Raw genomic sequence first — 15759 nt, forward strand, 5'->3', positions numbered from 1 at the left:
ACTTTAAATGTAGTATCAATCAATATTATAATCCATAGTAGAAACATAAATGATAGGATTTGTTTACTCCCTCCTACAAAAACAAATGAAAAAAATACTTGGTAATAAATTACCCACAGAAGAGGACAGTGGAAACAGGTGACAAAAGACTTAGACTTTAATAAAACATTTCAAATGTAACTGTGTCCACTAAAGGGCTCTATCCTGATCTGAGCCTCAGAGGCAAAATCAGTATTTCCCCTTTTGTTGAAGATGCACAGGAATTCGTGTGAAGTTATGTAACCTGCTTTAATTGCTCAGTTTCTTTATAAAATCTGAAAAACGAGCTTGTAGTCATGCTGTAAAAAATTTTTTAAAAAAGCATTCACAAAGTGATGTACTATTATTTATTTAACATGAAAATATCCATGACATATTTAGTGTGTGTGGCGGCGGGGGGGGGGGGGGTTCTCTTCTTCCTCTTTAATGAATAACTGTTCAACAAAGGGCTGTTCAACAGCCCTTTAAATGTTCAGGATTCCAAGATTCTGATATCAACTATTTTGGCAATGTCAACTATTCTGGTAGTATTATACATATACCATGACAACTCCAAAAACCTGGCAGTCATCCCAGACTTTTGTCTTTCATATCAATTAATAAGATCTAACAATTCAGTCTATGACTCCTGTCAATTTTCCTCTTCAAAAATTGTACTTGGTATCAACTATAGCAATAATCTCCAGAGACACAAATCTAAGCTCTGAGTATAACAGAATAATAAGCAATTAATCTGATCATATTATATTCTTTGTTAAAATCTTTCAATGGGAACAATGGGTGGTTGTGCTGAGGCTGTGATTCATAAGTACTAGTAATGAATGTCCTGCGCCATACGTGTTCATCAAGCTGTCTGCTATAAACAGGGAAACTGTATGGTTTGTCAATTATATCTCAAAAGGGCTAAAGTACAAAAATATTACAAATAAAAATATTTTTTAAAATTAAAAAAAAAAAATTCCCAATGACTCTCCAGCCTCTAGAGCCTATTGTCCTTCTCAGATACTTCCGAAACTGCTTTCCTATTCCTAGTGGCAAAGAGTTAATCTGAGTAAAGTTTTTAAAATTTGCCCCTAAGAAACCAAAAGGTTTCTCTGAACTTTCTGCTAGCTAATTTTTCAATATACATGTGATTATTTAAGAATGTTCTACCCCAATGCTCAAATAAAATGGACACGCCTGGGTGGCACAGTCGGTTAAGCGTCCGACTTCAGCCAGGTCACGATCTCGCAGTCCGTGAGTTCGAGCCCCGCGTCGGGCTCTGGGCTGATGGCTCGGAGCCTGGAGCCTGTTTCTGATTCTGTGTCTCCCTCTCTCTCTGCCCCTCCCCCGTTCATGCTCTGTCTCTCTCTGTCCCCAAAATAAATAAACGTCGAAAAAAAAAATTAAAATGGACACACCAAAGAGGTATGCAATGTTTACTCTACAGCCTCATGTACCCATGAATCAACTGTCAAGTATTCCAGTTTGAGAAACCAAAGCTTACAAGTGTCTCCAACACCTGGTCTCTGTCTTGGCCCAGCCTCATGTCCTGTTGATCCTTTCCCTATTCCCTCCTATAGTTTAGCTATATACCATATTAACTGCTTCCCCTCAACCATGTGTGAACATTTTGCAGAGGCTTCTGAAGTTTTTTCTCTTCTTATATTATAAATCTTCACAACACATCTACCTGGTCCCCAATTACAACTTGGATCTGCTGAATGAAACTTTTCATCTTTGTGAAGTCTCCTCTGGGGATAAATACCATACCCTAAGAAGCTAAGGAAATGTTCCCTTGTGCCACACTATACAATACCTCTGTTGTATAAGACACCCATCATGGTGCTATAATTTCATATAATATTAATGTCAATAACTCTTACTAAACCACTGTCAAACCTGGCTGCATATCAGAATCATATCAGAGATGTTTTATAAAATATATGGATACTTTGGTTTCACTACCACCAATTATGCTGTAATTGGCTTGAGATGCAGTCCTGTAATATGTATACTTCAAAATCCCCAAAGTAATCCACATGTATAGCCAGGCTGAAAACCACCATACAAGACAATGATTTCCTTACTTATTTTTGTATTCTCAATGTTTATCATGATGTTGGAAACATATAAGCACTCAATGCAGGATTCAGACTTTTAATGTAATGAAAATTTGAGCTGACTATATACAAGCTTTGCATATAATAAATCTACCCAAATTAACTGCATTGTCTATCTTTCCTTAGGAAGCATTATTTCTTCCTGCAGTTACAGACAATCCTGTATTTTTTACATAGCCTTTAAGTATATTTTATTTATTGTCATATGTATCTTTTTAATCTAAGTTGTGTATGACTACTAAAGATTAAAAATAGGGGTGCCTAGGTGGCTCAGTGTGTTAAGCCTCCAACTCTTGAGTTTCAGCTCAGGTCATGATCTCAGTTTGTGGGTTCGATCCCCACATCAGGCTCTGTGCTGATGCAGGGGTGGTGCGGAGCCTTCTTGGGATTCTCTCTCTCCCTCTCATGCTATCTCTCTCTCTCTCTCTCAAAATAAATGAATAAACTTTAAAAAAAAAAGACTAAAAATATATTCTTTGTGTCATCTCACAATTTTCTGGGTTATCTTCCCACTCTAAATTCCTTATTTCACTCTCATTTAAGAGAATAGTTTTTGCCGGTGTGCTGATATTCACTTAATACAGGTGGTCCAGATAATAGTTAAATTTCATTACTGTAGGAGCCCTGGGTGGCTCAGTCGGTTAAGTATCTGACTTCAGCTCAGGTCACGATCTCACGGTTCATGGGCTCAAGCCCCACATCAGGCTCTCTGCTGTCAGCACAGAGCCCATTTTGGATTCTCCCTCTCTCTCCCTCCCTCTCTCTCTCTCAAAATAAATAAACTTTAAAAAGTTTGATTACTGTAATTAGTTTATAAAATCAGTATATTCCTTACATTCAGAATTAAAATATCTTACCTTTCCTTCTATTTCTGCCTTTGGCTTCTTTGTGCTCTTTAGGCTTCATCTTTTTTTCTTCTCCAGATTCTCCATCACTCACAGTGAGTTTGTGTCTCAAAAGCCTATGTCTGTATCTTGGCTTCTTAGATTCTTCAGATTCTGAATCTGATTCAGAATTGACTTGATGTTTTGCTTCTAAGTGGAGAAAAGAAATCAGCAAAACCTTCAGACATTTTTCCTTTAAAACCTGTTATAAAACTATTTTGATTGTTGAAAATTTTCATGATTTACAAAAAAAATCAGAGCTGTGCACTTACTTACTTTGGTATCACTGGTGATACCAGGCAACCTTATACATTAAACTTGATATATTACTATAATTAAATACTAATTAAATATCACCAATAGACATTCATAGATTTTTTTAAAGGTAAAAAATATTTTGCTTTAAAAATCATCTGTTTAGGGGCGCCTGGGTGGCTCAGTCGGTTGAGCAACCGACTTTGACTCAGGTCATGATCTCAAGGTTTGTGAGTTCAAGCCCCATGTCGGGTTCTGTGCTGACAGCTCAGAGCCTGGAGCCTGCTTCTGATTCTGTGTCTCCCTCTCTCTCTGTCCCTCCCCCACTCATGTTCTGTCTCTCTCTGTCTCAGAAATAAACATAAAAAAATTAAAAAATAATAATAAAAATCATCTGTTTATTGGCAATAACTGAAAAAACATGCACAACTATTACCAGATACTCAAAAGGAGTAAAGGTAGTAAAGTTTTAAATATTTAATAAACTTCAAATGCATGTATTATGAGATTTCACAGACAGATAGTCTTCAAAGACTGAACTGGTCAAACAATGAAATTATGACATCCTGTACTTCTCTTTGGAGCTCACCCTCATCTCCTGGGTTTCCTTCATTGTGTTTTCCAGTTCTTTTTTTTCCTTCTTCTGGTTCATCATCTGAAGATCCATCCTCATCAGAGGAAAGATTGGCTTTAATTTCTTCTAAAAGCATCTTCTTGGCAATTCTTGAGTAAAAAGACAGTAAAAAACTATATATTTGGTGGTGAAGTGTAACAAATTAAAAAATTTTTCACTATCAAAATAGAAATAAATGTGTAAAAAGATTTTATACTGTAAATAAAAGACTACCAAAGCCATGTTTTAACCTAAGCTACCAACCAACCAAAACTTTTGAAAGATGCTCTTAACAGTGATTTTCTTCCAATTCTAAATACTTCTGCAATATATTTAAAAATCTGAGGGACATTTCTACTATTTTGACCAATTGCCATTTCACGATGCATACTTCCAATCCTGTATTTGCTCTGCAGCCATCATCCAACAACTGCAATATCAGGCTCACAATAATAAATCAACTTTTTCAGACAAATGGCATTCCAAGGCAAAACTCCACGAGAGGATCATTCAGCAAAACATATTCTTAGAAAATCAATGTGTAATAAACCACTTTCTAATGAAACAGTGCCTGAAACTGGTGGATAATATTTTTGGCACTTAAATTTCAATTTACTTCATAAACTGCTAATGAAATGCAAGCATATACTATACACTAAGTATTGAAGCAATCAGAAATCCCTAATAATATTCAAACTAGGGCAGATAAGAGAAGGGACAGGAGTGCTATTAATTACATACATGGTAAAAGAACACAAATTACCATAAATGAGTTTTCGCTTTCCACGAAAGTAGATAGTACAGTAGCCTCACTCATATCAAAATTTCTCAAGATGCTCCTCAAAGACCAATTTATTAATGGAAAAATCAACTGCTAAAAGCATGAGAAGATACTTCTTTAATACCATCTCATGTTAAAATAAAATACATTCCTAATAAATTTCCATGCTTATGCTAAAGGAAAACATCTGAAAATGTTAAGATAAAAGCAATCAAGCAGCTTTTGTATAAAATGAGGTATTTTGCACCTGAAGTGTCTTTTTGATATAAATTCAAAAATCACACTAACAAAGGAATACCTTATAGATGGTTCAAAAGGAAAGTAGCATGATTCTCAGTTTTCCATGGCCTTTTTTTTTATATATGAAATTTATTGTCAAATTGGTTTCCATACAACACCCAGTGCTCATCCCAAAAGGTGCCCTCCTCAATACCCATCACCCACCCTCCCCTCCCTCCCAGCCCCCCACCCTCTCACCCCCCATCAACCCTGTTTGTTCTCAGTTTTTAAGAGTCTCTTATGCATTGGCTCTCTCCCTCTCTAACCTCTTTTTTTTTCTTCCCCACTCCCATGGACTTCTGTTAAGTTTCTTAGGATCCACATAAGAGCGAACTTTTATGGGAAACATCCACTGTGCAATCAAGATTAACTCTCTAGCTCATCAAAAACTTGCAGCTTGAATCATGGAACTTCTGTTATTTTTGGATCTGAAACCCTTCTTTATATTTCTTAACATACACTCACATTTCAATCAAGAATTCATTCAATGGTAAGAGATGTTAATGCCTTGGTAATTTTATTTCAAAGGTACACTGTTCATTACTATTTTTATTCAAAGAGGTATAGCAAAGGCACCAAAACAGACTGAAACAAAATAGGTAATCACTTCATAAACACTTATTATCTACCTTTTGGTGCTTCCTTCCCTAAATATACAGATCGGAAATAGACAACACAGAAAGTTACCAAGTGCTAAAGGAAACCACATATGAGTTTGCTTTTTTGAGGGATTTTGATATGATTTATGTTTCAATAAAGTGAAGATTAGATCACTCCAATTTAAATCCTACTGGAGTATAGAGTGTTGTTCTTACACTTCTAGATAAGTGGTTTGCTGACTCGGATTGTACACAATAAACATTTTAAAATGGGGAATAATCTAGGGTTGCCAACTTTTCATTTTGCCAAGAATAAAAATTTAAAACCAAGTATCATTTGTTTTCATCATGTTATAAAATAAAGACTCTTTCAACACACCCTCCACAAATTAGGAACAGTTTCAGAATGAAGGGTGTTCTTTAAATTTAATAAAAGCATCTGTCTAGAAAAACTCTCTAATACAACCTACATTTGTTATTTCCCATGGACAAGGAAGTGCTTTCTTGAACCAATTTCAATAAAACCACTCTTTTGCAATGAGTAAAAGTGTATGTGTGTGTTCATGTGTATATGTATAAAGTGTTGAATAATAGATTACAAATAGAAAAACATAGTTCCACTTGCAGTTACAAGATGTTATATCACCATGTGGGTAGTACAATAATAACCAACAAAAGTACAAGTATTAATTTAGTTACACTAAAGGTTACTTCAATCACTTGATTTCGGTTTGTATTACAAGTTCAAAAAAAGTCTATAATTCTATACTATCTGTAAAAACCTGGTTGTTAATTGTAAGGAACCACAAGTTTTTTTTTTTTCTTTCAAACTCTAGACTCTTAAGAATACATCTACTAAACGGAAGGTCAAAATATGTAAACCCACCTAATTCATACTTAAGTTCTAGATTGTCATGAAAAAACTGAGAAATATGATACACATAAGATAATAAAATACAATTCTATATCAACTATGAAATCATATAATAAATCATGGAAAATTAAATGAGATCCATACACTGAAAAATTACATGATTTTTAAATGAACAACCTTCATTAAGAACATAATATATAGAACAATCACTATCACTCTAGAAGCAGAAAAAAATTACAAAAGTCAGAGAATGGTGATTTTTCTCCAAACTGAAAGTTACATACAGAATGATGGAGATTCCCTTAGCTTTACCTCCCTGAGATAGTTTAGTTTAGATTTACCCTCTAACACCTTTTGACCAATGAAAAACCTAATGTATAGCCATGCATATTAAAGCCCTAAAAAGAATAAAGTTAAATTATTTGCCTGACGGATGGCTCAAGTCCAATATGTCAAATACTCACTGCATCATAAACCTTGCCTATCACGTAACCTACACCTCAAAGTTAGAAATTTATTTGAAGGACCTAAGGGTTGAGGCTGACCTTCAACCTGAGTAGTCAGCAAACATGTTGAGATGAAAGGTGTCCCATCTATAAAGCCTGCTGTGAGATGCTTTAAGGGAAACTCCACTACCTTAACTCTTGAGTCACGGGCCACAGAGACTTCAAGGACATCATCACTTGAGAACCAGCTGAGGCTGGCAAAACATCATTTTGGAGGCCTTGGCTGGACCCATGCTGGTATGCATGTGATGGATGTATAATCATGATCCCTAGTTGATTTCTGTTTGCTCTGAAGTTTCCTTTCTTGAGGCTTTCCAGGAAGTTTCTGAGAAAATCATCCAGGCAACAAGGTACTGCCCCCCTGGAATCTCAATGCTCAATATTACATCTTGGGGCAGGTGTAGCATCCAAAGCAGTCACGACTGTATCAGAAGCGTTAGAGGCACAGGCTGTGCCACTCTGTGGCAGAAAACCTGCGCAGGGCTGGAAGTAATGGAGCCACTCCTCCATTTTCCTGAAAGGGAGGGAAGGGAGAAGGGGAGAAAGCAAAACAATATGGGAGGAAGGGTAAAAACCCACAAACAATGATCGGAACTGGTGCATGAGAGAATAGAACCCCATAACCCAAACAAGCTAAGTCTTCTAAATCACATAATACCAAGATAATGTCTTCTTACCCCTTACACCTTCATCTACTACAAGAAAGCAAAAATAAAATAAGGAACAAGCCCAACAATGCAAAGACGAACAAACAAGCAAAAAAAAAAAAAAAAAAAAGAGAGAGAGAGAGAGAGAGAGAGAGAAAGCCAAGAAAAGCCTTTAGTTATTCTGATCTGATCTAGAAAAGAGATGCATAATGTTTCTTGTTTAAGTGCTCAAACAGGGAACAAGTAAACTACCTCTTTCTGTTGGTGAATCACTAATTCAAAACATTAAATTTCTGAAATAGAAGCAATCGAGAGAGTGATCTCTTGTACCATGGAGGTTTTAGGCAAATAGCTATTATAAAAGCAACACAAAATGTGAGAGCTAGAAAAAGGGACCTTAGAGTCCAATTCTGTCACTTTACAAAGGAGGAAACAGGCTTAGAAAGGGAAAAAGATGAAGCCATAGAAACAAAGCTAGTTAGTGGCAAAGCCAGAAGTAGCACCTAAGATCCTGAATCCCAATATTCTCTAATTTTAGTATGCCAGTGCTATCTATATTCTCTACTCATTCACTACTGCTATGTTTATTAGTACTTCATGAATACACTATAGTCGGTCACATTGTTAAAGATATCTGTATTTCACTGATTTCCAAATATGTTTTTTGAAATGAAAGAATTCAAGCTTCGACTTTTAAAGATTAAATAAAAAAGATTTCTAAACATCTTTAGTCCAGTATGCTCCATTTCTGAAATGCACTTGACAGGCCATCTCAGACACATCCCTATAATCTATTCTTTTATCTTTTAAGAGGTTCTGAAAACAGGTTTGAAGAAAAGTGCTAAATAAAAAATGCTATTTTAGAAGGCCAAAACAGTATGGTGCATCCATACACAAAGATGACAAAAAAAAAAAAAAAAAACTGTTTACCTTTGTGCACAATATCACAATAGAATGATTAGTTAAAACAGAATTCTGAGGCAGATTACAGGTTTAAATGTATACTCTTTAGAGATGCAAAACAAGTATCTAAGTATATGTAATGTTAAAATACCATACCATATTCAAAATGTTGATACATAAAACAATTCAAATGGCTACAGCCAAAAAACATTGAAAACTTTTTGTGACAACAAGGTGGGGAAAACATATTCTTCTAATAAAGTGTGAGGAATTAACAAATGTTATATACTTCAGGGTTAAGAATAAAAACTAGGGGCACCCGGGTGGCTCAGTGAGTTAAGCATCCGACTTCAGCTCAGGTCATGATCTCACAATTTGTGGGTTAGAGCCCCGCGTCGGGATCTGTGCTGACAGATCAGAGCCTGGAGCCTGCTTCAGATTCTGTGTCTCCTTCTCTCTCTGCCCCTCCCTCAATCATGCTCTCTCTGTCAAAACTAAACATTAAAAAATGTTAAAAAAAAAAAAAAAAGGGGCACCTGGGTGGCTCAGTCACTTGAGCGTCTGACTTCAGCTCAAGTCATGATCTCACAGTTGGTCGGTTCGAGCCCGCATCAGGCTCTGCGCTGACAGCTCAGGGCCTGGATTCTGCTTCAGATTCTGTGACTCCCTCTATCTCTGCCCCTCCCCCACTTGCACTCTGTCTCTGTCTCTTGAAAATAGATAAATGTCAAAAAAAATTTTTAATGTAAAAAAAAAAGCCAGAATATTTTATAGAATATGGAATTCCTCATTTTCAAAATCTGTATTAGTATTTTTAAGTGTTTAGTTCAAAATTAGTACCTTGATATGAACCGTTCTATAAAATATGACTAAAGTATAATGATCTGTACCCCAAAATGGTGGAATTTATGAAATAATGATGATGTCACTAAATAATCAAAAAGCTAAACAGTTTGAAACACTTTTCAGTCATATGTTTACGATGTTTGCAGTTAATGAAAAACAGCACTGTTTTCTTTTTAGTGAGAGTACCAGAAAAATTAGTATCAAATAATTTTTTTAAAAACTTACAAACACAAAAAAATAAAAGCTGTATGAAATTAAAAATGCACAGTATACTAACAATTTATGCTATGAAGTTTGCTATACTGTTTGAATAAACTCAAATTACAAAATGTACATTCCCTGATTTTATGTAAAATTTAAGGCAGTTATGGAGGAAATTTTAACAAGAAAAATTTATTAACATAAAAAAATATAGAAAATTTGTTCATATTAAAGAACCAGTTTAATATTTTCTTATACTTGAAAGGCAAAAACAGATCTTATTCATCTCAATTCATCCCAAACTTCAAAGTTAAAGACAAAGGAGACATATATTAAGTCAGAAAAATGGATCATTTTTGCTAACACTAGAAAATACAGACCCTCTTTTTGGGGAGGGTCTATTTTCTATGCTCTAAAAGTCCCAATATCACCAAAGAACAAAGAGCAGGAAAGAAAGGAGGGCTGAATATAATGTTTAAATCTTAAGCAGAGATCACTACTACTGACCATATTTCTTTTCTTGCTGAAAATTCTAGCATTTAAAAAGGAGATCTTATGGCAACTGCAACCAGTTTGGTTAACTACAAATAGATCCTATCTACTGACTAGACACCTATATATACTTAAATGACTTACAATACTTACCTGCACTATAAAATAAAATAAATTTTAAAAGTTACCTTGAAGCTATCAGGCATTTAAAACCCTTACTCAAACATGAAAGTGAAATGCTTCATTCAAAATGCTACCTTTGTTTTTTAACACAATAAAGGATAACCAAAGCAATTTTGGTAATAGGACCACCATGAAAAAAAAAACATTTCACAGAGAAACAATTCTTCCAGATTTAGCAAATTCATATAAAGAATAAAGAGATTCTTCCAGATTTAGCAAATTCGTATAAAGAATAAAGACGTGTAGAAGATAAACATTCTGAAAAGTGTTTAAAATGGAATCCAAATGAAGTCTTTTGTTAAGGAACTTGAGATATACTCAACCTTTTAAACATTGCTGAAATCAGGTAAACAATCATTAAATATCTTCATTAGCATGAACAAACAACATCCAGGAACGATTAATTACTTCTGAAAATATGCTGAATTAATAGTACAGAACCTTTATCAACAGAATATCCACACCAAGCTAGTAGGGAGAAAACAATCATTTATATATTTTCCAGTTGAAAAGCAAGGTATTACCAAATAACAAAATAATTGGAAAATTTTAAGGCAATAGTGTAGTCCCACTATAATTAAGTAGAACTTCTATTAACAATGCCCAATTCCTTTAAGCAATCTCCATGTCAAATTTTGCTTCTATGTAGTAAGTATTTAGCCCCACTGAGAAAGAAATTATGAGAAAAACTGGAATATTATTAGATCCAATTAAGCATTCTTCAATTATAAGGTAAATATTTGTATGTGTGTGCCAGGGAAGGGTATCCACATAAAATCTCAGTTTTTAGTCAAAATTGGAATAAAGAAAGAATGCTTATTTAGAAAACAATCTCCAAATAAAGAATATTCTGAAAATAATTCCTTTTTGGAGAGAATAGAGTCTTCACTGATTGTGTAGTATGCAACCTCTAAAGACAAGCCTAGTTTAATGATCCTCAACACATACACTGTTAAACTTGAACAAACTACCATCTTGCCTCTTGAGACTAATTCACAGGGCAGGTATACGAATATAGGACACTAGAAAATATTTGGTCAAAATATATCTACTAAGGAATCGCAACACATTTTCAATGCCAACTAACTATAGAAATGCAACAGTAATCAAATTACATGAATAAATGTTGTTTAAATGAAAGAACCAATTTAAAACACAACAGGTATTTGAAAGACAACATTAACATAATGGCATATTCAAATAACTGACTTTTAAAATTACATGTATAATTTAAATAACCTAACAAACTGTTTTGTATTCTTCTCCCTTTCAAAAAGTATGTAAAGTCTAAGCTGTAAAATTCTAAGTAAATTATCAATTATACAAAATTCAACATATAAAGTTAGTCCATTTATTTTTCTAAAAAGTTCAACCAAAGAAAGTTAAACTGTCAATCAACCTATAATACTTTGTCATTGTTTATTAAATAAATACTATTAAACAGAAATTAATTTACACGTTAGACCACTCTATCTCACAGGAGCATGCATTTACTTTCAAATATGAATGATGCCACATAAGAGTATGCTAAAATAACAAATTTACATATTCATACCTAAAAAAATATTCAGTACATGGCTAAGTTTTTTAAATGACCTCAAAAGCTATCATAGCTTTAAAACAGAAAAGACACAGATAAGAGTGAAATCTACTTTCACATAAATATATATAAGTACATATATATATTCATATGTAAGTATATATTTAGGGAATTATAAAGTATTTACTTCCTCAATTTCAGAAATATCAGAACTTTGCTGGCTACAAACTACCTTCCATATCTTGATTTTAACAAAATCTTTAAACTTTCATGAAAAGATACATAATTAAAATTAAATGCTTGAACAAGAAAAAGTTTTACAGAAATTTATTGCATCCAAACAGTTAAGCCATGGCATTAATACACTATTTACCTCTCCATAAATGTCAACAATGAAAATGTATTAACAACATTGCTAAAAAGTCAAAGCATATGAAATGTATACAAAATTTATACACAATTACACAATTGTGTACAAATTTACACAAAATTACAACATGCTGCGTACTAAAATACATCCTACTCAAAAATGTGAAACTGGTAAAAAATAATTCCAAGAATTAATTGTGATCTGCAAACAAATTTTTAAAATTTGCTTAGTGCATATTCAAATATGCTCAAATACATCATCTATGCTAAAATAGTTCCATATGGTATTTGTATCCCCACCATGGGTATTAGATACCTCTTTGGTATGTTCAATATGAAATAAGTTATTAATGGTGTATTTTATAAAGGCACTTTAAAGTAAGTATAAAGAAAAACATGTTCAAGATAAAATTCAATTCTTCTCAAAAGTACTTGACAGGGTTGTATTTTTTAATCACAAATACAAGATGGAATTAACTATACCTTCCAATATAATACTTGCCAGTTACAGAGATATAATCAAACAACTTAAAAGATGAAAATATTTATATTTTGACAGATTCTAACATAAATATAAAATTATCATACCTTAATGACACTCTCATCTGGTGGCTAAATATGAGATTAAGGTTCATCACTCATAGTTAAATTAGAATATAGCATGTTTTAAATATTATTAGCCTTTCAATAATACTGGAGTCCTTGTGGTTTACAGGAAAACAAATTAGTAGTATAAATAAATAGAGGAACTAAAGCATTTTAAAAGACAAGTTTTTAAATGCTTCCATAATCTATGATAATCTACTATAAAACTTGCTGAGGAAGAACATGTAGGCCTTTACCATTCCATTCTCGACCCCACCCCATCTCATAAAATAACTGGGTATGTATATATTTAATTTTTATATACTAGGTAAGCAGCAACTGAGTCATTGTGTCCATGATTAATCTCTCTTTAAAAGGACAAAATAAAATTGTTCATTTCCCATAAGAAAAACATTCTATTGGGAGAATGCTGATCTCGGAAACAGAAAACCCTATCAGCAACAACAAGATACAGAAAACAGACCTAGAATAACAGCTGGCCCCACAGCATTTACTAACTCAAAGTTAATTTCTTACAAAATTATGACACAAAAATTACATGTATATTTTCAAATTTTCTTAATATCATAACTTACTATTAGGAATAAATGGATGGTTACTATAGTGTTCTTTAGTAAAACCATCAAATCTATCATTGATATTTGGTGCCAGAATTAATCACAGAAAATTTCTTCCCATCTTTTCATTTTAGAAATCAGAATATTTTGGCAGAGTAGTTAAGTCACTTGCGCATAATCACACATACAGTTGTTAGAGAAGTTAGAACTAGAAATCAGATATTCTTATCCCCATTATTCCCAAATTCCACCTACTACACCGCACTAAGTTGTCAAAGTTTTGCGTAGGATACACTATATTCCAGGAAGGGTTTAAAAGACAGGTAAAAAATTTAGGGTTATATTCTTTGATACATTCATTTTCATTACTCTTCATTGTTAGGATATGGGTATGTCTTTGTATTTTTTTCTACTCCTACCATCCCTTAGATTAAGTGAATCTCTTAGATTAAGTGAATATGTACACTGTTTACTTTTAAATCAGCTGTTTAAGTTTTATTAAAGTTAACCATCATACTATCTATTTTATGAGAAAAATAGTTAAAATCCAAATCACTCTGGACACTTTGTATACTGATACTTATTTTGAAAACAATTTCTTAATCTTACATATCTGAGCAATCTCCTTTCTTTCACTTTGAATTGGTCTTAATAAATAGGACCACCATATTAGATGGCAACTAAAAACAAAAATCAAATACTGAGGAGATGTCTGTTGTTACCAATTTATTGAAATGATTTACTTTCATCAATAAAATAATTTGCTGAAATTAAAGTATTCTCAAAGAATTATCACAGTTTACATGGGAACATAAAATTGACAGTGCTGTTTTTATAACACACCCTATGCTAGGTGTGTTAATATTCCTATTTACTTTCTCTTAAGGTTTATGAGTTTTAGCCCATTTTCTGGCCTTTCTTTCAAACTTGCAGGAAGACTGTGAACGAGTCTTTCTAAGGCAGGCACTCCTGGTTTTTACAACCAGCTTGCGGTTCCGTTGCTGCTGTTTGTGCCCACGCCTAGGGTGTGTTATAATCTTTTTTAAGTCCTTACAGATGGAATCATACCTATTCTCAGGATCATTGTCGTCATCATCATCATCCACCGTGACAGGCACTGATTTAGATAAGGCTTCATCTCCTTGAGGGGAAAAAAGTGTACTTAAAATTAGGTTTGAATTATCTATATAAATAAAACCATGTAAAATAAAACTGAAAGCTAAAAAGTTTAAAACAACTAGTGGATTCTAAACTGTACTCTGAATCCAAAACATGAGTAAAAAAAATTTATACAAAAAACACATTGGGGAATTTATGAAGTGCCAGCAGTAACACAATAGTTGTATCTTATATATTTCAAAGTTCCTTCCCAGAATACAAGTTTTTTTTCAATATATGAAGTTTATTGTCAAATTGGTTTCCATACAACACCCAGTGCTCATCCCAAAAGGTGCCCTCCTCAATACCCATCACCCACCCTCTCCTCCCTCCCACCCCCCATCAACCCTCAGTTTGTTCTCAGTTTTTAAGAGTCTCTTATTGGGGCGCCTGGGTGGCGCAGTCGGTTAAGCGTCCGACTTCAGCCAGGTCACGATCTCGCGGTCCGGGAGTTCGAGCCCCGCGTCAGGCTCTGGGCTGATGGCTCAGAGCCTGGAGCCTGTTTCCGATTCTGTGTCTCCCTCTCTCTCTGCCCCTCCCCCGTTCATGCTCTGTCTCTCTCTGTCCCAAAAATAAATAAACGTTGAAAAAAAAAAAATTTAAAGAAAAAAAAAAAAAGAGTCTCTTATGCTTTGGCTCCCTTCCACTCTAACCTTTTGTTTTTTTCCTTCCCCTCCCCCATGGGTTTCTGTTAACTTTCTCAGCATCCACATAAGAGTGAAACCATATGGTATCTGTCTTTCTCTGTATGGCTTATTTCACTTAGCATCACACTCTCCAGTTCCATCCACGTTGCTACAAAAGGCCATATTTCATTCTTTCTCATTGCCACGTAGTACTCCATTGTGTATATAAACCACAATTTCTTTATCCATTCATCAGTTGATGGACATTTAGGCTCTTTCCATAATTTGGCCATTGTTGAGAGTGCTGCTATAAACATTGGGGTACAAGTGCCCCTATGCATCAGTACTCCCATATCCCTTGGGTAAATTCCTAGCAGTGCTACTGCTGGGCCATAGGGTAGGTCTATCTTCAATTTTTTGAGGAACCTCCACACTGTTTTCCAGAGTGGCTGCACCAATTTGCATTCCCACCAACAGTGCAAGAGGGTTCCCATTTCTCCACATACTCGCCAGCATCTATAGTCTCCTGATTTGTTCATTTTGGCCACTCTGACTGGCGTGAGGTGATATCTGAGTGTGGTTTTGATTTGTATTTCCCTGATGAGGAGCGATGTTGAGCATCTTTTCATGTGCCTGTTGGCCATCTGGATGTCTTCTTTAGAGAAGTGTCTATTCATGTTTTCTGCCCATTTCTTCACT

At 34.3% G+C, this 15759-nt stretch overlaps 1 protein-coding gene across 11 annotated transcripts in view; it reads right to left on the reverse strand.

The window, feature by feature from the left end:
* ATRX (ATRX chromatin remodeler) overlaps positions 1 to 15759 on the reverse strand; it is a 313439-nt gene that overhangs the window by 181828 nt on the left and 115852 nt on the right. For all 11 annotated transcript variants that reach the window (XM_043570144.1, XM_043570145.1, XM_043570140.1 and 8 more), the window contains 3 exons: positions 14345 to 14417; positions 3870 to 4003; positions 2999 to 3175 (listed from right to left, as the gene is read on the reverse strand). In XM_043570144.1, the coding sequence (XP_043426079.1) occupies positions 2999 to 3175; positions 3870 to 4003; positions 14345 to 14417 (384 nt within the window). The remainder of the gene's footprint in view (positions 1 to 2998; positions 3176 to 3869; positions 4004 to 14344; positions 14418 to 15759) is intronic.

Source organism: Prionailurus bengalensis, chromosome X (assembly GCF_016509475.1).
Source record: "Prionailurus bengalensis isolate Pbe53 chromosome X, Fcat_Pben_1.1_paternal_pri, whole genome shotgun sequence".
Lineage (NCBI taxonomy): Eukaryota > Metazoa > Chordata > Mammalia > Carnivora > Felidae > Prionailurus > Prionailurus bengalensis.